Here is a 27,149-nt window from a genome sequence, read left to right as displayed (position 1 = left end):
TCTGGAACAGTATCCCCCTGGAGATTTGCACTGCTCTCATCCTGCAAGGGTTCTGCAAGTCTTTAAAAACATGACTTTGCTACCAGGTGACTTTTGTACAGTATTTTAGGTATTGGATGTTTTTTCCATATATATTTTCTCCTTTTTTATTGCTTTTTCTTTTTTGGTAACGTAAGCTGCCCAAATTCATTCTGGAGTCAGGCGGCCTTTTAAATCTTATAAATAAAAAAAATGAATGACAACTTCAAAATTCTACTTTTTTTTCAGATGCAAAATTAATCAGAATGTTGCCCATGGTTTGCAATAGATTTTGGTAATTCTGTAACCAAAAACATCTACAGAAATCATGGCAGAAATAAGCATCTATATACAATTTTGTACTTTGTTGATTTTTCATTTTTTTTTTTAAACTTCCCTGTTGCTTAGCGAAGGTAGCCTGATAATGTTGGAAAACCCTTTTTAAAATGTTTTCTGATATACTTTAGAAAAAGGTTAAGATGATCTTGGGTCATACATCTGTTCAATTAATATAAAAATGTTTTTATGTGCAAATTACTATAAGTAGTGGTCAGTTGTTTGGCTTTGGCTTTATTTTGTAATTTATTGTTAAAGTAGTGCAGATTGAATGAAGGATGTAAGAAATATATTTAGAGATGGACCATGTTGGAAATAACAGAAAAGGGGGCCACAGTTGTTTATTTGGGATTACTGTATCATCTGGATTGTTAAAGTTAAAAAAAATGCTTAAATCAGGGGTCTCACACTGTGGGCCATGACTGTGCAAAAAACATTGTAAAGGGGGAAGGGCTTGGCAAAATTGGTTGCTTTCAAAACTCATTTGTGTTTTGCCTGGCAAGCTTGCAGAAAGGTTGTGCAAACCACATGGAGAGCAAAGCCCGGAATGAGTTTTGTGACATGACTGTCAACACAGTGCTAATGTGCAGTTTTATAATTTTGTTTACTTATTAGTTTTATCCATGAGAAGGATCACACAATTGTTTTCTATTTTAGGGAATGGCAATATTGCAATTTTGAGAATCTCTGGCTTAAACTAGGAAGATTCTGTTAGCTTTTCAGTGGCTTTCCTAGTTTCTCTGTGGGAGTGCTAGTAGTGTGGTTTAAGACTTAGCATGCTGTGTCTTTCTTATTTAGTAAACCATGGTTTAGCATGGAATGCAATCCCAGTCAGTGTGAGGGGTTCATATGCCACATTAAATAGCTGATTTCATATGACACATATGTTATAAACCTCCTTTTACTAATTAACTGGTAAATTTAGCATACAGAGTTAACTGGATCCGCTCGATATGCTAAACCAAAAGCGGACAAATTATTTTATGGCTTAGTTTTTTATATGAATTAGGCTACTGTACTGCATTAGATAGTATGTTAGCATGATCAGTAAGTTGTATATAGAATAATAGAATAATTGCCATTGCTCTTTTGAGTAATGAATAATTAAATGAGAAAATTGCAAAAAAATATGAAAACTTGAATTCACTTCTAACTTACACAATCCGTTTTTTACAACTTTTTTTTTACCTTTTTAGTACTTTTTACAACAGCAAAGTAGCAGGCCTGCAGCTGAGTTGTGACATGTACTGTAAAAAATCCAATAACTGTGAGTACTGACGTTGTGCAGTCCGCAAAGTTAAAAAACATATTTTTTTCAATCATGATCTCTTGTGGAACACCAGTTAAGAAAGGCTAGTCTAGTTTATCTTCCAGGGCCTCTTGCACTGTAGTGAGTAAAGAGAATATCATTGAAGGACAGAAGGAAGATCCTCTATCAAGGCAACAATCAGATAAACAAAACTTGAGCCCAGGCCAAGAAAGTGGTTTATGAAAGCATCTCAGACATCACCACCCCTTTAATTCTCATGAAGATAAAAGAGGGAGAAAGGGAAGCACATTCAGACATTCAAGATTCTGTTACTATTGCAGTCCTAATAAAAAGTAGTTTTAGGTCTGCATGGTGTCAGTTTCTTCGTCTGGTCCACCTCATAGGGCTGACATACAGATAACTGCCATAAAACAGTCTCCCCCAATTCAGTGCTATCTGAATATATTGGACTGCAGCTGCCCCAGAAATCTCAGTCAGCATGACCAACGTGCATATTTTGGAAGCTGTATTTAAACACATCTAGAAGGCAGCGTACTGGAGAAAGCAGAACAATATACATTTTATGTTACAGTGAAATTGCCTGAATGAAGACTATAGTGATACAGCTGGTGGTACTTCATGCTAAATATGTTAATTACATTTCTGACTATTTTCTGAGATCAACATGAATCATAGGAGTTTTACAAAATTGCTGGATATTTCACTGTTGCACATGGGCACATAATCTGACTAATACAAGGAAGAGCAAAGCAAAACAAAATAGGTTGGGTTGATTTTAATAAAGAAGGAATTAGGTTAAATCATGGATTTACATAAGCATTCCAAATATACCATATGGTATATTTCCTAAGCAGCACTTTTTATTAGTAAATCTTTAAAAAAGCTTAACCTCAAAATTAATTGTGCATTAGTCTTCAGGATGGATAGGCAAACTGGAGCCTTCCTGATTCTTTGGACCAACTCTCATTAGCCCCAGATAGAATGACCAATGGTAAAGTATGGTTATAGTTATAGTCCAAAACTTCTGGAGGCTACCAAGTTTCCTATAGCTAGGTAAGAGAGTTGCCTGGGCTCTTGACTAACTTACCATAAACAGTAAATTCATACACACACACTCTTACATTAATGGATAAGATTAACAATTTAAAACACTTGCTCTGTGTATCCTCTGCACATGTGTCTTTGTTTACAGACAAGTAAAGCAGGAATTGTTATTTATTGGAACTATTACTTCTATAACTTCTGATTTGACAGTTCCCGACCCTCTTTTTCTCAAGACTTTACTAATAATATATGACTGGTTCTGCCATATTTATAACACTTGCCCTTAATTTTTTTTTCCTGTGGTCCTTATCAGATGTCATCTTGTCTTTGTATATCCCATTCTAATCCAATTTATAATGAAATGAAAGAAATGAATCTAAGCAGAGGCCCTACACTGTGTAATGAGGATTTCCTTTTTATGTTGTTTTGGGGCATAAAATACCACACTGTGCCCCTTGTTCAGTTTCATTGTGCAAGGTTTTACACAAAGAGGTTTATAAAAAACACTGCTGTTTTGAAAATCCATCTTCCCTTCACCAAGCAAAAACAAGGTACTATCTGAATGAGCAGATCATCAAGAGAGCAATGTAAAATAATCATAATCAACACATTTGGAAATATAGTTTGTAATATTTTGAACATTCATCTTTCATTTCTACATATACCACTTTTGTCTCCTCTGCCACTAAATTTACAGAACTCAACCTTTCATCACATACTCATTTGTACCTCTTCAGCGATGATGTGGCTGACCATTTATGTTGGGGCAACCCAGTACAGTATATGGACTTGATCAAATTTAAAACACAGAGGAAGATTGAAAGGGAAATAATAATGGTGACTTATTCATAAAATCAGGTTAACTTAAGCTGCATTCAGCTTAACAAACTACATTCAGGCACCTCACAGGGTGGTTGTTGTGGGGAAAATAGGAGGAGGAAGGAGTATTTGTTATGTTCCCCACCTTGAGTTATTTGTAAAAATAATAAAGGTGAGATAATTAAATTAAAAAGAGGTTTTTAATGATATTAGTACAGTTTAATACCTAGCAAAAATATTGTTAATTATTGGTTGTATAACTGACAAGCACAACTTTTAACTCAATATGTTTATTCATTTCATGGCCTGGTTTATACCACATGCTAAACCTGATTTGCTTGAGTAAAGCACAACTGATAGAGTGTAGCTCTATGCAGAACCCATAACTCAAGATTTAAAAAGCACAATGACTGATTAAACACATTGCACTAAACCAAAAACAAACCTATCATGGTTTATAGCAATATGTGAACTAAGTTAATATATTTTATTTTTAACATGCTTAAATATATTCTAAACAGTATTTTTAATGAAAAAAGAGACGTTTAATGTAATTTTTTAAAGAGTTTAAAATAAATGTTGAGTACTAGACTGTTTTTGTAGATTACAGCTGCTTCTGTAACATTATCCAGAGACTTGTCTCATATTGTCCCTCAGCTCATTGGTGATGGGGACAATTCATGTTTTGGGTCCATGTGGTAGAAGTTCTATCTTTTAGAATACGCTGTAGAGACGATTGTTTACTGTATCTTTCCTTACCCCTCAAAAATGCCCTAGCGCTTTTTTTCTGTTCTTTATATGATTTTGTACAGGTCACTTTTGTTTTGATTCTGTTTTAGGTAATATTTTTCCTTTCCCTTCCATGATTTAATGTCTCTATTATAATCCTTACTGTAGTTGATAATTACGTAACAGTGTGGCATAAAGTTCTGAATTTTACAGTGTAGTGATTAGCCCTTTGGCATTCACAATACTTCAGCCTTCTTACCAGTCAAAATGTTAGATAGTATCTAACTTCTGTCCTCTCTCAGGCATGGGCTTTAGCATGGTATGCTCAGATCCTGTCAAATCTTGTCCTAGGACTTTTTTATTTTTTTAAAAGCTCTAGTAAATGAATGGAAATATCTCAAGAAGCTGACATAGGTCCAGGGAAAAAGAAGCAGAAGATTTTGCTTTGAGATTTGGGTGGTTTTGCAGGAATATGTTATATAACTCCTGTTAGCCATTGGATTATATTTTAATTGTAATTGTAATTAATTGCATTTAATTTTAATTTCTTTTGTCTGTGTGCATTAGCATTCTTATTATCTATTTCTTCTATTTTTCTATATTTTCAGACTTAGTTCAAAATTTTCTCTTTATTGATTTGTTGGGAACTGATACATAGCTGGAAACAGATCAATGATTGTAGCAGAGCAATTCCATCTTGCGGCCTGCCAAGTTTGTTTTTGTGTATTGCCTGTGAGACTGAGTTACCTAAAAAAAGGAAATTCTTGTCATAATGCCTTTTTGTTACAAGGCAAGTAAGTTGCATCATAGAAATTATTTAATTTTTGTTTTTACCTTTTATTTGTCAGAAGGAAAGTACAGGTTGTAGGCACTGTATCTCTTGCACAGACAGGGATTAGGGAGAGAATGTGAAGTGAGCCACCCCTTGGAAGATAGATGAGGGCAGTAGTAATTACCAAGCAGCTACACTGGGGCAAGAGGTAGGATTAGTGTGTGAAGACCCAATGCCTACATGGGCTCTGAGGGGGAAGCCTTGAAAACTCCAGCCTTTCTCCCTATGGGCCCAGCCCTCCTGTGGCATAAAATATACTTTAAAATGGCTTGTGTGCTTAGAAAATATTACTCTCAGAATTTCCCATAAAATAAACTGAACAAGTTAAAAGCTAAAGTGTTTTTTTCCCCTCTTTCGTGAATCCTTCTCCTGGGGGAGTTTTTTTCTTAAAAAAATATTTCTTCTTCTTGTGGTTCTGAGTGAAGATACACCATCTTTGAAACTGCTATTTGCTTTGTTAGGGAATATGTATGCCTACTGAAGAATCTGTATAACGACCAAGTAGCAACAGTAAGAACAGACCACGGAACAACGGACTGGTTTAAGATTGGGAAAGGAGTACGGCAGGGCTGTATACTCTCACCCTACCTATTCAACTTGTACGCAGAACACATCATGCGACGTGCTGGGCTTGAGGAATCCAAGGCTGGAGTTAAAATCTCTGGAAGAAACATTAACAATCTCAGATATGCAGATGATACCACTTTGCTGGCTGAAAGCGAAGAGGAACTGAGGAGCCTTATGATGAAGGTGAAAGAAGAAAGTGCAAAAGCTGGCTTGCAGCTAAACCTCAAAAAACCAAGATTATGGCAACCAGCTTGATTGAAAACTGGCAAATAGAGGGAGAAAATGTAGAAGCAGTGAAAGACTTTGTATTTCTAGGTGCGAAGATTACTGCAGATGCTGACTGCAGTCAGGAAATCAGAAGACGCTTAATCCTTGGGAGAAGAGCAATGACAAATCTCGATAAAATAGTTAAGAGCAGAGACATCACACTGACAACAAAGGTCCGCAATGTTAAAGCAATGGTATTCCCAGTAGTAACATATGGCTGCAAGAGCTGGACCATAAGGAAGGCTGAGAGAAGGAAGATCGATGCTTTTGAACTGTGGTGTTGGAGGAAAATTCTGAGAGTGCCTTGGACTGCCAGAAGATCCAACCAGTCCATCCTCCAGGAAATAAAGCCAGACTGCTCACTTGAGGGAATGATATTAAAGGCAAAACTGAAATACTTTGGCCACATAATGAGAAGACAGGACACCCTGGAGAAGATGCTGATGCTAGGGAGAGTGGAGGGCAAAAAGAAGAGGGGCTGACCAAGGGCAAGATGGATAGTTGATATTCTAGAGGTGATGGACTTGTCCCTGGGGGAGCTGGGGGTGTTGACGACTGACAGGAAGCTCTGGCATGGGCTGGTCCATGAAGTCACGAAGAGTGGGAAGCGACTAAACGGATAAACAACAAATACATATACATATGCGCATGCACACAGAGTATATATGTTGATTGTAAATTATGATGGAAAATCTTCCTCTTACAAAGGACTGTTGCATAAAAAGTCATCATGGCCTTTAAAGTAAATTGAGTTTTTCAACATTGCAAGATACCCTTGTTCTCTGTTTCACCTTTATGCCATGTGATCTCTTGTCTGCCCACTTCTGGACATGTACATACTTAGCTAAAGAGGAAATGCATCCCAGAAGAGTAGTCCAAAGAGCAAGAGCTTATCCCAGCAATAAAAGTGATTTTTTTCTATTATCTTGTTTTGAATACATACATATTTTGTATGAGATTATTTCTTCTGCATCTCATTATTTATATATGGATTTCATTATATTTATACGCTGCCTCATCAAATGACTCTAGTTGGTTAATATTGTTTTTAATCTATTTATTTATTTACCACACTTGTGTATTACCTACTTGCCAAATTTACCTCAGCCTTGTTGGCTGTGTGTTGTCTGTTTTGATTGAAGGGTAGCAGCTCTTCAAGGCTGTATATAAGAAGTAGAAATCTTTTCTAGCCTTTCTGCATTACGATCGGATTTTTAGCTGGATGCATGAAGGTTTGTGTGTTGAATTTCATCATTGAGGTATATCCCTTCTCTTCCAAGCCATGTTAGGAAGAAGCAACCTTAGAAATTCTGTACAGTAGGTGTTTATACTTACTAAACTATTCTGTTACCCAAACATGTACAGAACCTGTGGTTGTGCTATACCGGAACACTTAGGATCAGACAGCTTAGTTGTTAGTATGCGTACTTGGGCTTTTAGGGTATGGATTAGATTTAAATCTTACAAGACAGAGGTGCCAAACAGAAGCAGGTACATGCTTTTTCTTTTGTTTTTATTTCAGTGACTTTATTGCCTTAGGGATCAACAGCTAGAAGATTTAATATACTATTCTTCTTTTCAGTGTTCATTTTTTGCTGAGAAAGTAGTGAACCTTTCCCTTTCAATTAGTTCAAATGATTGTTTTATAGCCCTCGATGAAACAACAAATTCCCTGTTTAGAGCAAAGAATCTACTTTAAATAATTGCTCTGCCACCAAATGTTCTAACTCAAATATATTTTAGTTATTGGCAAACCAAGAAATAGAAACCACTTTTCATTCTGAAATGACTCTAACTAGCGATGTAAAAGAATTCTGTCCTGGATTTCTTTTCAAGTAAAATGGTGTGATCTGCTAAACAAGAATCTGCTTTAAAAATGGCATGCAATATACATAGAGATAGAAGTTGCATCCAGAAAAGCATATGTTTGGGAAAGTGGCATACAACCATTGCTGGTATTTTGTATGCATTTTAAAAATGATTTGCAAAAATGGTAAGAGAACAAACTAATAATTAAATGCATATCATAGCTTCATAGTCTAGATTTAGATTGAACCACATGACTAGCTATAGCATCCCAGGTCTCCTTACAGTATTTGTAAGCCGGAGAGATGTACAGGCTTTGTCTCTCCTGTTTACAGCAGTATTCTCTTTGTATCTGTGTTGTTTATGAAGCAATCCTACTAAGCCTGGCCCCAAAGTATATGGAAGACTTTCCTGGACTGTCTGTACAGAAAATTGGTTAATTGAATAAAATGTTGTAGACAGTAAGAAATATTTATTTTGGAAAACTAAAAACTAAAGATTTCAGTCTTATGGAAAATATATTAGGGCTGTGCAGTACTTTAGATTTGATCTGTAAAAGGTGCTTTGGAGCGTGTGGGAATGAGAAAGTAGCACCTTCCTGCAATAAAGCAGCAGCTGCCTTAAGATATTGCAGAGAGGTGCTAACTTTGTGTTCCTTCATGCTCAGAAGCAGCATTTGGAGATCAAATCCAAAGTGCTGCACAGCCTTGAGATAGATAGATAACAATTTCAAGTATCCATAGTCTGTAAAAGAGTGATATCTTTATAAAATATACAATAGATCATAAAATAATGTGCACATTTTTTATTCTCTAGAATTGTTCATCAGATAGGATGGGTAAATAAAGCAAAAAAGGTGGAGAGGAAAAGGTGACAAAAATTGAGCTGGTATTTAATTATATTCTTAAGATATAATATGAAGTAGACTGTAGATATTAATATTAGGTGGTATTAGGTCCTGGGATAGTGTCTGGTGGAACCAAGAATTCTCCCAAGGTCTGGAGGGATAAAAAACAAACCCACAGTTTGACCTTTTATTTTTTAGATATTACATTTTGTGGAGGGCTTCAAATTTTTGTGACTGAGAAAATCATCTGGAAGTATGGGTCAGAATGTCCTCAGAATGCCAGTGCAATGCAGCCAACCCATCACCATCAATTGTTTCCCAGGGACGAGTAAATAAACATCTGAATTGGATATTGGGAGGTGTTTTGGGATGAAAAAAGGTGAAGACTGCAATTTAAACTATGTAAAGGGACAATGTTGTTGAAGGAAACTGAATGTTGTAGATGGAGATTTATGACTGGTTTTAGATGAGGTTGTAGTTCTTCTGAAAGACTAAGGGCACAGTTTGGATTCCTAGACTATTTGCTAAGTGGGAAAGCTCAAATGGCCATGTGATAGGATGAGCTTTTTGTTACTTCAAGTTGTGTCAGGCCCAGCCCAAGAACAACCAAGAGCCAGTCCAGCCAAACCTCAGTTCTTTATTTGCTAATGCTGTATAGACAGAATCTTGCCAGACTAAAGCAACTCTACCTAACCTAAGGGGAAATAATCTCAGAAAGCTCTAGGGAGGAGCTATTCTGAATCTCTTGGCTTTCCCACGATTGCCCCCTGGACTATATCTCCTTTTATCTCTTCCATCTTCTTGGAATGTGCTCACTCCTTCCTGAGAACCAGCGACCCTGCCAAAATCCTCCACAAGTTGATATAATCTTCTTGTGTAGAGAGGAGGGACCTTACCGTAGTTGTTTGTGCACTAATGACATCCAGGCTCTACTGTATATAGTCTGGAAGCCTCAACTGGTGCTGTAGACAACTGCCCATGTGTGATAGGGACTTCAGTATTTTCAAATGTAATTCAAAGGCTTGATTTTTATCTTTTAAGCCTAAAAAAATTGGAATTAAGTTCCATAAAGGACTTGTACAAACTGCTCTGGGAATAGATCAGGAATAGAGGCTCTTTTCTCTTGTCCTTGTTTGAGAGCTGCTAGGCTGGTCAAGATGGAGCTAAGTCTTTTCCATACTAACTCCACACTTAAGGAGTATCATCACCTAGGACTTGCCAGGAATGGTCATTGCCAGCTTTAAGAAAGCCCTATGGAAATGGATCTTACCCGAGCTTTCCCATGAATGAGTGATTGTTCTTTGTGTTTTGGAAGAGTTTTGTTTGTTTGTTTTTAATGTTTGAAATCTGTTGGCTTTAATGTTAATTTTATTAATGTTTTCTTCCTTTTGTATGTAACATGCCCCAGAGAGGGGGGGTTGCCATAAAAAGTATTTTAGTAATATTTTAAACAGATGAAGAATAAATAAACCTGCCTAATATAAATTTTTGAGTTTGTGATAATGCATATTTGATAGATACATGCTTTGGGGCTTTACAGTTGTTGTTTTTTTTCCTGAAAGTTAACGGTGCAATCTTAAATACTTTTTTGGGATAAGACTCATGAAACTCAATGGGACTCATTTCTGAAGCAAGTTATTAGTCTTATTAATAATATATACATCAATATAATAAAAACAATTTGTAAAGGAAATCAATTCTGATTCTTCACTGTTCTATGTATAAACACAACTTAATTTTTCCAATATTTTTATCAAATGCATCCAGTGCAGCTGACAGGATTGTTAACTGATTGTTCAGTGGGTCAAAAATAGGGAAATTATGCCATTAATGTAACAAGGCTGAAGTCAGAAATTACTTAGATTAGAATGTGGGAATTTGGACAGTTTTTAAAAATTGTAAAATGTTTATTTTAAAATTAGGATGATAAATTATATTTGAAGAGTATGGTTAAAAAAATAACATATTGAACTAAGTTGGATGAAATTGGTTCTTGTATATGAAAGTTCATGCCAGTAAAATTGCATGTCTGATGTGCAACAGAACTTTAATTATGGTTGCAGTAATTATGATAACTTCCATAACCATTCTTTTACTGTTTTATTCTTTTGTAATCCCCAGAGATATTTTCTTGTTGGAAGCAATCAGGCAGAAACCAAATATCGTGTTTTGAAAATCGATCGCACAGAACCAAAGGATTTAGTTGTTATTGATGACAGAGTGAGTATGTCAACATTTGAAATATTATTGTTCAAAAGAAAATATAGTAATTCAGTTATGCACCGCATTGAATTTAAGCTGCATTAAAGTTCTTCAGCACCTTTTTCTTTTTAATACATATTTTCATAATACTCATTTATCTTCTTTTATATAGTTTCCTAATAAACGAGTTAAGCAATAATAAATAAATTGTTTGGAGAGAAGCAGGAACAATTTCTGAATAAAGAGAATTAATTATGACATTGCCTCCCCTGATAGTGTTTCTTCCTTTGAAAGGGCTCCTTCAGATGAAGAAAGGGCATCTTTGGGTAAAGCTCAGTAGGAAAGTATGTCTTAAAAGAACTTAGGTTCATTTTTTGCTCTGAAAGGGAAATCGGAACTTACGAAATTTGTTCAGGGAAATTCATGAATTTCATCTCCTGTGTAATAATAACAAGCCATATTTGTATTAGGAGGGCAGGTGAGATTAAAAGCTTCTTCCTCTATCACTGCTTATTTTTCCTAGGTTGTGGTTCTGAGAACTCTGATTTTGAGCTTAGTCTGCCTGAGTTATATTATTCACAATAAACTCCCAGTTTTTCTTAAAAATCTCCTCCCCCACAAAAATGATAGAAGTGTGGGGGGCAGTCAGAACTTTGTGGGAAAATATAAAACGCTTTGGAGTTTAGACAGCTGTTCTCTTTACGCTACTCTGAAGATAAAATTCTAGATTTCTTCTCCAGACATTTATATATATGCCAAACAGGAATGCTTCTTCCTTTTGTTGATTTTTGCCCCTCCCCACAATATTCCACCTATTTTTACTGGGGGCTAAATAGACACATGATGAACATTATAAAACAAAGGAGCAATATAAACAAGGGAGAAAGTCGCAATAAAATTCAAATAAAATAATATTTAAAGAGTTAATGGTAATCAAAGACAAAGTTGTATATATTTGTGTATATACATACTCACGAATACACACACACTCACAAATATGTAGTGTCACATATCTGTATTAGAGACCTCCAACATTTTTGGGCTGATGGGCTTATTTGAAATTTTGAGAGCCATAGTAATTCTCAGAAAATGTCTGCCATGTGATGAGAAACTTTGCTTATTTATAAAGTAATCACTATGGGCAAAATAAGCAATCATAGAATATTGGTTTATCAGAATACTCCCTGCCACCTGCACTAGCCTACACCTCAGGATGCTCTCTGATATCCCTGCATACCCTTGTCCCTTTTCTGGCAAATCACCCTTTCAAATAAATCACTCGGTTTTGTCACTTGCATTTTGATTTTTTAAAAGAATGCTTATCAGGCCCACTTGGAGTCAGAGGCATTCTTTGAAATAAAAATAACGATGTAGACTGGTACTTTTGATTTGCAGTATAGTAGGATCCCATTAAAAATACTACATTTTAAAAAAAATTAAACATATAAAAATGATATGAGACAGGAAGCTTTGGTCAGTATCTACAACCCAGGCATATATCATCAACCTGTCTACATATAAAATAGAAAGAATTTCAGTATTGTTATACCTTCACTAGTGAATCAAATCAAACAAAGCATAATGCTGTCCTTGAGCTCACACAAATTAGGTACTTCTGCTCTAGGAAGGTGACTGAAACTGCTGTATAGAAGTTAGCGTATGCTTTTATTCAATGAAGTTTTTAATGCTTTCAGATATATTTCAATGACTATACATTTTCATTTTCAAGCATGTATATACCCAGCAAGAGGTGAGAGAGCTGCTAGGCCGTTTAGATCTGGGGAACAGGACAAAAATTGGGCAAAAGGGCTCCTCTGGATTATTACGTGCTGTCTCTGCTTTTGGGATAGTAGGTAAGTTCCTTTATTTTTTTACTAGCTTGTTGGCCAAGGCACTGCAAATATGATTTTGGAAATAAGCACAAAACACAAATATGAAACAAAATTCAAACAATGGCTCTGCAAATAAGGACAGGCTAATAATTTGGAACAGTTACCTTGGACAGTTACCTGAATCTTTGTAGATCAGTGGCACCTTTAATATGACTTAGAAAACTCTGTTAATTTACACTATTCCCTTGAAATACAATTCATGACATGTAATACTTGATGTGTGTGTGTGTGTGTTTACATAAATAAAAATTCTAGTTTGCTTTTCAGCATAACAAATTATATGATGCCTAATAGTAATGGTAAAAAAAGCAATGTAGAAAAACGATTTAAAAAGAGTTTAAAGACAGAACAGCATCAAAGCAGATGCAAAATGTTTTACAATCTCAGTAAAATACAGTAGACTTCACTGTACCTAAAAGCTACTGGTGATACTCAACAGTGTGTGATCAGAAAGCAAGTTTGCACAACAGATGTTTATGTTTCCTGTTGGACCCCAGTCAGTCCATTAAGTGATAGTGTACTTAATATATCTATAACATAATCAAAAATATATTTCACATTTTATAAAAATATTTCTAATATTCTCTTCATTTACGAAGAAAACATAAACCTAAAACATAAACCTTCATTTACAGTGGAAACAAAAAGTTAAAACATCGACTGGAAAGTTCAGGCTGTGATATTTATTTATGAGAAACAATGAAAAAAAGATAACATTTATAGTCTTTAAAAAAAAGAAGTATTGTTCTTTATTTTTTTAAAGCCTGTGCTCAGCTCTTCATGACCAAAAGTTTCAATTATAAAACAGGATACAGTCAACATTCAGCAGAATACTTTCCCCAAAGACAGGAATTAAGATGACAAGCTCAAAACAAATATGGATGCTACCACTTGAAACATGAATTGCAGTAGTTGGTATCAACTCATAGCCTCCTTTCAAAATAAACATGCTCCTATGAAACAGTTTATTGCTCTGTCCAGTACTGTTCTTCAGAAGTTGGAGGTGAAAAATTTCACACACACACACACAAAATGGCTAATTTCTTGGGACTGATGCATGATGTCCTGGTTTACGATAAAGTCAACAGTCTAACTTTCTTCAAAAGCTACAAAGTTGCACTAATTGTCAAGAACACATAAAGAAGCCTTTTCCATAAGTTCGTATCAATTTACATCCCTCTTTACCATCAGAAGAAGCATGGCCTGAAAGTAACTGCTATCATAAATTAATGCCACCTTCCTCTGTAGTCCAGAATGGAAGGTTAAAAGCCATGAATACCACTTGTTTATTATGGAGCTACTGATATGTGAATTCTCATAAGAACCGCTGTCAACAAGAATGCAGATTTACTATTAAAATTTTAGCAGAGATTGGAGAAGCAGCTGTTGTGCAAACAATTACATATTGTTGCTCAAGAATCCCATGATACTCATTGAAATTTTTATTATTGTTCAACTGGGACTCTGAAATAAAGGAGTAATTGTGCATCTGACAAACTGTCATGGAAGACCAGTAAACTGTATTCTGCTTGATGCATCATTATCCAGGCAGGGATCATTTATATCGAAAGAGGATCAGTCTGTACCCAATTGCACATTTATATCTTGTTTTCCTTTGTGCAATTCACCATGATTTAGAGCAGGAATAGGCACAATGCTGAACCCTAATGTCTGTCAAACTTAATCGGCGTGGACAATGTGAGCAAAGATGGGAGTTATCCAGCAACTGTACAGCTACAGACTGCCCATTTCTGACTTAAAGGTTCCAATGACTCCTGTTCATTTTTAAAATATATTATTTTGCATTGCTTCCATGGTTTTGCATATAACACTTAAGAAATTATATTGATATCACATCCATCTTTTTGTTAACATCTTTATTAAGCAGGTATTGCTTATCCCTAGGAATGAACATGCAATTTCAGTGAGGCCAGAATGAAGCCCAAAAACAGCAGTGCATACAAACAATAACATGTTAACAACTTTATATGTGAGCTCCCCATATCCAATACAGATCTGTTCTGTCTTTTAAAGTATTACTTACTCGCAAACCCATTTCCAAAGGAGCAAAATTGCACATTCAAAATCAGAACCTCCTCCTCCAGCAGAATCCAATGTTGTGCAAATGGAAATTCCAGCTTCAAAAGTGACTTATGTGATTCTGCTACTTAACAGCAATCATAAAAGTTTTGGAATTGGATTTAAAAGACTTTATAAATAACATGCAGCACAAAGGGCTGTGTCCAAAATTATGCAGTCCCATTTCTGCTCAAACAATAAGGCTTTTCCTTCACTCCATTTCCTTATACTCATCCCAAATCTCCAAAGTAGCTTTAGAGGGTACACTGGGAAATGGAAGAGAAAAAAATGTCATTCCACCAGTGGAATGATGCTTTTGGATGCCTCCCAAGGTGACTACATTTTTTATAACAAAAAATGCTGTCATCTTTGCATAAAAGGCCATAGGCAACTTTCACAAAGTTCAGTACAGTATGTTAGCAGAAATTCCAGTGCACAGCTGGAATGCATAGCTATTCCTTAGAACTTCATAATGTTGATTACCAAAGTAGTGTACTTTGTGACCCAAATAAACATTGCTGTTAAAATTGCTCCACATCCTATTTTTATCCTTAGGATCACTATTAAAAAGAACTTTCAGACTTGCAAGGTTGTTGTCAGCCTTTCCAGGTAAACCAGACAGGAAACACAACTAGATGAAGTCATTCTACTTTATTGTAAGGCTACATTAACAGAATCTTGCAAGTCTGAAAGTACAAATCTCCCGTACCCCCATTTATCGCTTGAGTGGTCAGGGCGGGTCTTTCCTAAGTGTCTTCTTTAGACCCTTACCCTCTCTTGGACTCCCTTTCCTTTTATCTGATTGTTCCCTCGGCAGCATCTCTTCCCTCTGTTCTCCAAGGCCACCCTTACGTTCCATCACACACTGGCATGGCCAAGACATTGGAAGGATGAGCTGATGGGATAGTATCTGCTAGTCAGATATTTGTTTACTGCAGCATCTTCCTCAGATGATCACTAGCCTCAACCTTGAGAGTTTTTCTTATCCTTTGTAATTCTTCCCTTTTTTCAGTTTTGTGTTTACATGGCTTTCAAAGTCTCTGCCTTCCAGATTATCACCTTCGAATTGGGTCAGGTCAGCATCCAGCCACTGGTTGTGCTTGTCTACCATCCTGTAGGTCTGCATGGCCAAATACACTTCGTCATTACTATGTTCTTTGCATTTTGTATTAAGCATTTTGCAAGATTTCTGTGTGCTGCTCTGATGACAGACTCCTCACATTTGAAATGTATTGGGCTGCAAGACCAGGAGAAAACAGTTCACAGTGTGTGGAAGTACTCATGATTCTGTTGGGATATTTTTATGGTGATGGTGGTGGGGATAGTGAAGCCACATGGAGATGACAGGAAAAAATCTGTTGTACCTACTTGCTTTTTCTATATGCAGCATTGTGAACTACATCCCAACTGAGTATATAAGGAAGTGTTCCACTGAAGATAGCACCACCATGGAAAAATCCCAATTTTTTGGTGCTTCTTTATTGGAAACATTTGAAACAGGCTGATGAAAAAAGCAAAAAAAAAACCCACCTCTTTTAGAATGCACACAGTTTCACATGGAAGTACTTGGCTGCAACACTTGCTGTTGACTTTGAGCATTCATACCATTTTCAATTATTACAGTATAAAGAATGACTGTCTAAATAGACGAGTAGCTATAAATCCTTCTTTGTAGAATCACAATAAAAGGTCATTTGCCAGAGTCTTTGATTGATAACTGTGATAGATTGAAGGAGTGAAAAGTTAATCTGATGTGTCATGTCAAATATTGTAGAATGTTGAAAATTTACATTAAGGAAAAGGCTAACAGTCTGGATTTGCTATGTTATTCTGCTGGAAATAAACCCTACCTTGCAATGCTGAAAAGTTGTTTCAGGTGGAGGCTTAGAAGAACAAAGTATAGAGAAGTCACATTGCAGTGTCAGATACTAATGTAGTTTATCTGGTCAGAAGCGGCAGACTACTGAGTTTATATGGGTGTGTGTGTGTGTGTGTGGGGGGTTAAATATAGTTTAAAATGATAAATCTAGGGTTCTTACACTGATGTTACCTCCTCTTGTATCAGCTCTTTTCCTAATAGTTTAACTATGCTCTCTCATTTACTTAGCTGAACAATTAAAATTGTATTTAATACATTCTATGATCAGATAATATAAAACATAAGTTTAAAGAGTAGAGCACCATGCTTATTTACAGAATGATAAATAATACTTTGCCACAGAGGTTATCAGTGTCTCCTTTTGTATATGCAAAGTTATTTTCTTCTCCTTTCCTTTCCCCCTTTTGTTAACTGCCCTCTTTCCTTTCTCTCTTTCCCAAGTCTTTTAACTTTCTGCCTTGTCTTCCTTATAAAGAAATGTTCAGTTAACTCTTTATTTGCATTTCATCTCAATGAGATATTTCATTTTCCTCAGTTCACCCCAGGCATTGATTTGATGAAATATGCTTTGAGAATGCAATACATAATTTTGCAAAAGAGATGAAGTGAACAGCCATTTTGAAAAATACTTTTCAATTTACATTTGTTAATTATTTAGTGTATAATTTAAGAGGAAAAGCAGGTTACTTCAGTGAAATTCTGTAGATTAAAGATTTATTCAAGAATGACAGTTCCCCCCCATCTCTAGTTGTATAAGGTGCTAAAAAATACTATATAATTATTACAACCTTGACAGAATTTGTGCTTGTTTTTTTAGCCTTCTGGTACTATATTGAATCAAGTGACAGATACAAATAATAAGTAGAGTGATTTATTCTGTTTCTTGCAGGTTTTGTTAGATTTTTAGAAGGTTATTACATTGTGCTAATTACAAAGAGGAGAAAGATGGCAGATATTGGAGGACATGCAGTATATAAAATAGAAGATACCAATATGATCTACATTCCAAATGACTCTGTACGAGTGAGTCATCCTGATGAAGCAAGGTACTTTTCTTTTACAGTTTCCATTTTGCTTTAAGATAACAGGGATCAGCAGGTAGTACCGTATACTGCTTACCTTAGCTGATCTCAACGAGCTGTCAGCTGGATTGGGAAGAAGAAGGCAATGGTAAACCACTCCCATATTATTGCCAAGAAAATGACTTAGATATATCCATGTAGTCAAAAGCTTGCATCAAGAGTCTTTACCTGTAGGGTTTGAAACTTGGGCTCCATTTTATGACAGCTCACAAAAAACATGTGATGCAGAGCCTGGCTCTTACTTTTCATACTAGGGAGTTGATCACCTTGAACAGATGGCTTGTGGGGAATGACTAACTTTTTTCCTGTATTTAATGACAGCAAAAAATCAGCAGACTTGAGCAGGAACATGGGGATGGAGAGGGAAAAAGCATTTGAAAAAGCTGTGCTTAGCAAGTAGGGTTGTTTTAGGGCATCGGTTTATTGCTTCCCTTTCTTTCCAGTGACCATACTCCATATCAGTGGGAAATAAATGAATGTTTCTGCAGTATGAGTTTAAGTGGATGTACATAACAACTTATACAGCCTTTGGAAGCTCTAAATTTGCTCCCTTTAGCTTAAATCAATATGCAAAATTCAGACTTTAGACCTGCTTCTAGATTCTTGTTTCTGGATTGTGCTATGCATGTTTAGTCTTGAGAAGAGAGGTAAGATATGATAGTACTCTTCAAATACTTGAAAAGATGCCACATGGAAGGAGGTCAAGGCCTATTCCAGAGAGAAGGACGTAGAATAATTGATTAAAGTTGCAGGGAGGCAGTTTCTGATTGAATGTTGGAAAAGTCTTAGCCATAAGAACAGTTCAACAGTGGAACCAATGATGTCAATAGTTAGAAGGCTGCCCTTCACTGTATGTATTTGAACAGGGACTAGACAGCTATCTGCTTGGAATGCTTTAAATCTAGATTGCTGCACTGGGCAGAGGTTTGCCTTCAGGGACATAAATGGCCCCATCCAAGTCTATGGTTTTGTGTAATCCATTGGCTATTTTGAATGCATTACCATGAGGCTCTTTATGCTAGTTAATAACAATTCTGTTATAGAAGTAGCTATGGATTAAGAACTTGGTTCTTGTGACAAAAGGTATTTTGTTCCATGGGTAATGGAGTGACCTCAAATTATATAGAAGTGGAGATTTAAGAACAGAACTACAGTAGACAATCAAAAGATGTGATGCTGTATACAAGCTCAGGTTTTGTGAAATACCATATACATAATAAGAGACAATGATCTATTTTATGCAACTGCTACCCTTAACATAATATTTTTTTACCAGAGGAAATTGTTGTTATGTGTTTACCTGATATCTTCATTCTTATAGAAGAGGAGAGCATTTTGAATTCAGAAAGGAAAGGTGTAAATTTTTAAAGTCATTGACAACTTAATGAATAAAAACCAAAGTTTTAATTAACACATGCCAACATCCCTCTATCCCAGCATACATACCCTTGCAGTGCCAGGGAAATTGAAACAATCCAACATGTCCTCCTTTACTGTAACTTCTATAAGGACCTTTGAAACAAGATTATAAGTCCTGTTTTACTGTGAGTGTCATGGAGAATGGACAATTTCCATTCCCCCTACCTCATTTCAGTCTCAAATCATGACATCACCCACACAGTAGCTAAATTTATAACTACAGCAGTTAAAACTAGGGAATAATTATCTTCAGACTCAACCAGATAACTCAACATCCTTGAACTACTTTATTTTTGTTTCCCTTCTCTTTCTCTCTCTCCTCATCTTATATAATCCTAAATTGTGATTACAATAAACGAGTAGGTATTAAGTAAGCATCATCAATTATGTTCAACATCTCCCAGGTAGAACTTTATTATTTTAGTATATACTGCTGCATTTTATCACCACATTTTTAATTATCTTAATGTTTTAATATATTAGTATTTTAATACTCTACTAGACTGTCATACGGCAATATAGCTTGTGCTTCCTTAACAGTTAAGTATTATTTGCAATTCTTGCTGCTTTACGTACTTCAAGTATGGTCTGGTACTCCAGTTCTTACACACTGTTATTACTTTTCCTCTCCTTTCTTCTCTCTTTTGTGTAAATTACTCACTTTTATCCCATTTCCTTTTCTCCCCTGTAATTTTGTTACTGAATTGTACCTATATCTGGTCATTGACCATAATAAAGTATTTGATTTGATATAACTAATACAGAAGTTTTTGATAGAGGGTGTCATAGGCAGCATACTTTGTCTGCATAAAATACCTTTTATTTTTTTAAAATTTTTTCTGTAGATACCTCCGAATTTTTCAGAACGTGGACTTGTCTAGTAATTTTTATTTCAGGTATGTTTCTAATTTGAAGTATTCATTAGAGTTAGCTATTAAACAATGATGACCTAGAATTGTCATATTCCTCTCTCTTCTCTCCATAAAGTGTACATAAAAATACTTAAAAATTGTATACTTAAAAATATCCATAAATTGTGCTAATGGCTAAAATGCAACATTCCCATGAGCAGTTACACAGCTCTCTCCATTTTGCTCATCTCCTTCCCAATATACACAACCTGATCTTTTTTGATCCACTGTCTTCTCTTACTCTGGAATGTACCATGTCAGGTGTCCTGTAATCCCAGATGATTATAACATGGAAGTAACAATATGCCAGATTTTAAGGACTCTGGAATGTAAAATCTTCACTGTGTATTTTTCAGAAGTGCTGTAAAAAAATGTCTTTGAGTTCCTTTTATCTCAGCTGCTGTTACATTTGCTTTCTGTCAACTATCATTACATCATTCTGGAATACTTTTGAGAGGAGAGTTTAATTCTGTCGTGTTTCACAGGAAAATATCTGAAGAATTAAAAACCTTCCATTACACATAAAGCATCCACTGTTAAGGGAAATTGTTTTCAGTCATGCATCGAGATTTCATTTTGCTTTCCTTCAGTGCAACTCTCATGTATATGCCATATCCTCTGAGCATATTTTCTTTTGGTATGGGGCAAGATCATGCAATATTATTTAAGTAGGAGAAAAGTTTAAATTGGTGGCATTTAGAAGGCTTTAAATATAGCTTAGAAAGATATAGAATACAGAGCTGAAAGAAAACTTCTACTGAATGGGGCAGAATTGGAAGATGAAAGGGGTTAAAAACTTCACAGCCAAGTCTAGGTATCGTGCTTAGAGTGAGAGAGGGGAAGGGAGACTTCTGCCTAGAGGTATCAGATAGAGTGCAGCAACAGAGAACAAGGAAGAGCCAGAACCTCATGAAGCAGTACCTTTTATTACTGTATGTTCTGTGAAAATGTGTATCTAGATGCTCTTCAAGAAATAGAAACAAGCCTCATGCTGAATGCTGGGAAATCCTCTGATGACTGAGTAGTTCTTCTACCACTAGAAATTTTAAGATGTGCAAATGGCGGTAGAAAGGTGGTGAGTAGAAGGTGGCCTGTTGCTAGGAATGACTTCTTGTCAAAAGAAAATAAAATGGCTCTGTACAACAGTTGCTTCTGTCCACTTTGTTATATGAAATAAAAATTGAGTAGTCGGGAGAAACATAAAAGTACAGGTGGTCCTCAGGTTATGACCACTCATTCAGTGACCATTCAAACTTGCAACGACACTGAACAAGGGCATTTACAACAGGTATCAGAGTTCCGGCAATTGCAGCATCCCTACAGTCATGTGATTGGGATATGGGTGCTCGATGCCTGGCTCACAATTACAATGTTGCAGCAAGATGCGGTCACGTGAATGTGATTTCTGATGTTCCCTGCCGGCTTCCCACAAGCAAAGTCAATGGGGAAGCCGGCAGGAAGTTGAAAGTTGCAGTCACATGAGGTCCTTGCTTAATGACCTGCACAGTCATCGCTTAATGACGGCAACTGGGACTGCCATTGGTAAGCAACGCAGTCATGTGATGTCGCGTTTTACAACCGTGTTGCTTAGCGATGGCAGTTCTGGTCCTAATTGCTGGCGTAACCTGAGGATTAAGTAGTACTTAGTAAGTGTGTAACAAGAAGAGACAGGTTAGGAATGAACAGGTCCTAAATGAATGTGGATTGAATACAAAGGTGAGTCATCAGGATGAAAAAGTATGTTGAAGTGTTTGATCATACCAGAGAATGAATGGGGATTGAATTATAAAACAGATATATGAAGGAAGAGTGAATGGGTTGAGAGGAGGAGAAAGATCAAGGAAGTTGTGATTGGATGGAGTTGATAAAATCCACAAAAAGAGAGAGGTGAGAAGTTTAAAGAGCAAAGAATGATGTTTGAATTAGTATATGGATGTGGTGGAAACAATGATGGTTTGCAAATGTAGAAAGGTATGTAGAGGTATTGGTGTAAACTAGATTCAGCTATATTCTTTTTCTTCTTCTTTTAATGTCCTGCCTTTAATTTCTTTGGTTTACCATTTTTTACTCCTTTTCTTCAGTTGCTTACCTCCAAAAAGGAATAGTGTGATGGATTGGAATGCATGGATGGATGGATTCAACCTTGTAGCTGATAATATATTATAAAATTGTATTTTATGAATACATTCTATCATTTTGATTTCTTGAGCTAGGTAATCTAGAATTGTGACTTTCTTATAATTCACTCAATTTGTCACACATTCACACATATCTGAAATTCAGTCCACAGAATATACTGATTCTCCAATATCGTATTGGTTTAAATGGCATTTTATTTCCATGGAGCCATACAATTATTAGAAGACACAGTACATTAAAGAATCCTGTATTGGAAAACTGGAAAACTTTACTGGATGATGATCAGTAATTTTTTTCAGAATATTTATTTTTTTCTATTTTCATCTGAATTTTAGCTACAGCTATGATCTGTCCCACTCCCTTCAGTATAACCTTACCATTTTGAGAATGCCTCTAGATGTACTTAAAACAGAAACAACCCGAACTCGACAAGAGTGTTTTGATATTTTTGAAGATGAGGGACTCGCTACTCAAAATGGAAGTTGTAAGTATCCTTCGTATGCAACTAAGTACCTGTTTTGTACTTGAAATGCTTTTAATTGCAGAGACATGTACTCTTTCACTTAATTAGTATTTTGTTGAAAGTGTTCAGAGTTAATAAAGGATTACATAACATATCGATTATACCTAGTTTGTTTTTTTAAAGCAAGACAGTTGTAAATTATTGATCACTTGTTTTGGTTAAATAAACATATAAGTTAAGAGAATAATTTAGACAAGTGATTATTATTATTATTTTATAAATATTCATTTATTTGAAGGATCAGTAGTCACTGATTTATTTGTGGATTAGGAATTTATCTCCTGTGGCATATAACTATTACCAATAGACACTAATGCCAAATGCTAATGGAAAAAATATTGTGGTTCTCTTTTATCTTTGGATTATAAATATTAATAATTGAATAAAAGGCTTCAGTTTTAGCTCAATGATGTGAAGTAATTCAAATTAAATCATGCTTAATTATTTATACCAGTTATCCCTTTCCACAAGTTACTGCTGTAAATGTGTGAATAATTGTCTTGTCTTGCAGAATTTTCTGCGAGTTGTAGTCCAGCATATCTGGAGGACATAAGGCTGGAAAGATTATGTAGGGCTATGGTCTCACCTAGGCAGTATGCAAATCTTACATAATTCTGAGGAAGACGGCGTATGGATTTCATTCTATAAACAAAGCAAGTGGAAGCCAAGTAGTGTCCTTTTATTAGTGATAGGCTCCAAAAACATACTAGAAAGGGGGGCATTTGGCATCTTCCTATACTGTCGGATAGAAGGTTGTAAGATCTCATAAAGCAGATTTTGGTTGGTATAGAATTAAAAGTAGTAGTCATTTTTCCTATGCTGTTGCTGAAAGCCTTCTATCAACAGAGGAACTCACTTTGAATTCCACCAGTTTCTTAAAGAAGTGGAGAAGAGTGGAACTTTTTTACATGTCTTTTTGGGTCAAGGAATGGGCTCCCCAGAGTGGCTCATACCCTCTTCCCTTTCTTCTCCTTTAACAAAGCACAGGCCTTGCTTGGCATTGTAGAGTAAAGGGTAAGAACTCTACTATATCAGATCAAAAAGTAATATAGATATACAGTACATCTTGTTTCCAGTAACAATAAGCAAAATACTTCTGGTATTCAATGTGTCTAATCTTATGTAATGATGAAAACATTAGATGGCTCTTTCTATTTGTGTTCCAAAACATCCTTAGCATGGCCAGGACCTCTGGCCTTCGTTTATTTACCAGTTATATTGCATGTTAATAAAGATAGATATTTACCTAAATAGATGTGTGTGTGGTTTATAAGGCTCAAAATAACATGCTCTTACTGTTTTTGCAATAATTTTTCAGGTGTATTTGGAATTTGCAGTGAACCTTACAGAAAATATGTGTGGAATGGGAAATTGCTTGACGTTGTCAAAACTGCAGTTCATCGTGACTGGCTTTTGTATGTTATTCATGGATTTTGTGGGCAGTCGAGTATCCTTCTTCTTTTAGATATTAATGTTTGTTACAGTAACAGCAAATTGCTATTCTAGAAAGAAAACTGAATCATGGTAACATACAATAAAGTCCTTGCTCAGGTTCTTTGTATAGCGTTATTAAACTCACCCACAAATTAATTAGCTGTTTTTAAAAGAACCTCTTAGATCCTAAGAGCTGGGAAACAAATTTTCAGTTTTCATCTACATGCAGATAATGAAGCACAATGAAGGAAAATTCTTATTCTAAGCATGCCTATTACGAGAAATCATGAATGGGGTTAGCATTGCCAGTGAAGAAATAAGGGCCAGATAAAGGCTCCATTTCCTACCACAATGACTGTGTCAGACTTACTTCACTGTGAAATTAGGTTGCAGTGGAATAATTGAGCATACTCATTTTGGAGCAGATAGTAGAATAGCTAACAGAACTTAACTACTATTAAAATGCACTTTTGATAAATATAACAGAAAAATGGAAACGAATATACCAAAGTAAATAAGACCTTATTTATACTTTTAGAGTACTTATATAAATGTTCTAGATTGCATCCAATACTCGGTTCAAGAAAAGTTCTTCTATTTAATGAAGTTTTAGATGAGTTGAAGAGGGAGCAATGTGATTTTTGTGTATTTCCCCTTTTTAAAAAAATAGTTTTTATTAAAAGATTTTACATAATAAGAAATACATTCAAAGAAAGAGAAATAGTAGTAGTAGTAGTGAAGTTTATTGTTGTAACCACAGGCCATAACATAAGAAAGAGAAATAGTAAAAGAGAAAGAGGAAAGAAAGAAAGGAAAGGAAAAAAGAGATAAAGAAAAAAGGAGATAGGAAAAAGAAAATAAAAGAACAGAAAACATGAAAAGAAATATAAAGAAATAGCTTCCGATCTTCCTCTTGGCAGTTATACATACAATTCTAATCAAACCTCTCTAAGATTACATTGTAATTCCCTTCTTTCTATGACCTATTCTTTTTCATCATCAAAACTGTAAGTCACAAAATCATTTTCTTTTTTATGCAAAAATTCCGTAAGGGGTTTCCAGTCATTGATGAATGTCAGTAATGACCTTTCTCTAATCAAAGAAGTCAGTTTGGCCATCTCAGCAAGTTCTGTCAATTTCACCAACCATTCCTCCATGGTGGGTAGACCTCCCTTAAAGGCCTGGCTGCTCGGCCGGGCCGGGCTGGCTTTGGCTGCAGAAAAAGGAGAAAAAATGCTAAAGGCAGCTCCTCAATGGCAGTGTGCTAAAACACCCCTTTTTGCCACGCCCCTGGGTGGGGCTGGAGCTGGCTTTGGCTGAGGAAAAATTAAAAAAAAATAATGGTAAAGGCAGCCCCTTTGCAAAGAGCTGCTGGGTGGGGCTGAGCTAGTTTCACTTAAAAAAAAAGCTAGCTTAGCCCTGCCCAAGAGCCTTTTGCAAAGGGGCTGCCTTTACTGTTTCCTCTCTCTCTCTCTCTCTCTTTGGAATGTGAAGCTAGGTCATCCCCGCACAGCAGCTCTTTGCAAAGGGGCTGCTTTGGGCTCCCCCCCGCCCCATAGCTGAAGCCTAGCTCAGCCTGGCCCAGCAGCCAGGCTGGGCACACCTTATTAGCAGTGGGAGAAAGAAGCTGGTGAAGGTCAGCTGAGCAGTGGAGCACAGGGTGGCAGGAGTCTAAGGGTGCAGGGTGGCGAGGGGGACTGCAGCTGGGACTGGGCTGGGGCAGCTGCGGCTTCCCAGGGCATGGCAAGCAGCCTCAGAGCCACGTGGTTCTGGGGCTGCTTGCCACCCCACAAGGCAGGGTGCAGGGCAGCCAAAAGGGCAGAGATGCGGGGGAGATAGGTGGGTGGGGTGAGTGGGGGCAGTTGCTTACCTTACTGAGGCTCGGGACTGGGAGGGACCAAGCCCAGAATGGATTGGGGTGGGTGCTTGGCTAATGACTGGTAAAATTCATTTAACGATGGCAAGAGGAAATGACAGGATTGTCATAGCTAAGCGATGCAGTCACATGACATCTTGCTTTACGACCACATAGCTTAGTGACAGAATTCCGGTCCCAATTACTGAATAATAATCTTGCCGCAGTAATCATATCTTGAAATAATCTTCCATGACTCTTTTCTAACTGTGTATCCATCAGTCCTAAAAGGAAAAGTTCTGGCTTCAACTGAATATTAATTTTTAAAATCCTCTGTATCAATGTGTGTATTTGAATCTAATTTTTTTAGCGTTTTTACAGGTCCACCAAGCATGATAGAATGTCCCCTCATGTTGTTCACATTTTCAACATACATTTAGAATGCCTTTATACATTCTAGATAATTTTTCTGGCATCATGCATCAACAATACATCATTTTATCAAAATTCTCTTTAAAATCATAATCTAATGTAACTTTCAACCCTTCTGACCACATCATCCTCAAAATATTTATAATAAGAGGCTGGCAGACCATCTGGAGCAGGTGCCTTTCCTGTTTTAGTCTTTTTAATAGCTTCTCAAACTTCCCTTATTGTTATAGGTCCATTCAAAATTTGTCTCTGATTCTCTGTAATCTTCAGTAAATTCTATTTATGTAAATATTCATCCACTTTTTCCAAGGAAATTTCTTAACCTATATATATAAAAGTGTGTTTCCACTTCTTGATGCAGTCATCTTTAGACCTCAAAACTGCTTCAGAGAATTGGGGAAAAGTGTGGAACAGCAAGGAAAAACAGGAAGAGACAAAAGGGGAACTGGCAAAAATTCACTTCTCCATTTTCAAAACTTTGAGAGGTCTAAAAAGATTTATGTGAACATCAGCACTGGATGCAGCTCCTTGTGCTTAAGATTATGATTTATTTTTTTATATCAGCTTTTAAATATGTTTTATATCATTCTTTCTTCTGAAGGAGCCCAGAGCAGTGTAGGAAAAGAACAGTAAAAGCAAACAAGTCACTTATCCTAATTCACTTACTCTACTTTATCCTAAGCCACTTGTTGTACTTTGGCTGAAATACTATTGATTTTAAAAGTGCCTCAATATCTAATGGTTGCAGGTTAAGTTGTACTAGTTAT

The 27,149-nt window shown here is 36.1% G+C and overlaps 1 protein-coding gene across 2 annotated transcripts in view; it reads left to right on the top strand.

The window, feature by feature from the left end:
- FIG4 (FIG4 phosphoinositide 5-phosphatase) overlaps positions 1–27,149 on the top strand; it is a 104,576-nt gene that overhangs the window by 1,848 nt on the left and 75,579 nt on the right. For both annotated transcript variants that reach the window (XM_063311296.1, XM_063311288.1), the window contains exons 2-7: positions 10,657–10,755; positions 12,467–12,590; positions 17,477–17,633; positions 19,934–19,984; positions 22,474–22,622; positions 23,980–24,108. In XM_063311296.1, coding sequence (XP_063167366.1) covers positions 10,657–10,755; positions 12,467–12,590; positions 17,477–17,633; positions 19,934–19,984; positions 22,474–22,622; positions 23,980–24,108 — 709 coding nt within the window. The remainder of the gene's footprint in view (positions 1–10,656; positions 10,756–12,466; positions 12,591–17,476; positions 17,634–19,933; positions 19,985–22,473; positions 22,623–23,979; positions 24,109–27,149) is intronic.

This window comes from Candoia aspera, chromosome 1 (assembly GCF_035149785.1).
Source record: "Candoia aspera isolate rCanAsp1 chromosome 1, rCanAsp1.hap2, whole genome shotgun sequence".
NCBI lineage: Eukaryota > Metazoa > Chordata > Lepidosauria > Squamata > Boidae > Candoia > Candoia aspera.
The sequence above is the reverse complement of the archived record's forward strand: the minus strand, read 5'-3'. Positions and strand labels throughout refer to the sequence as shown.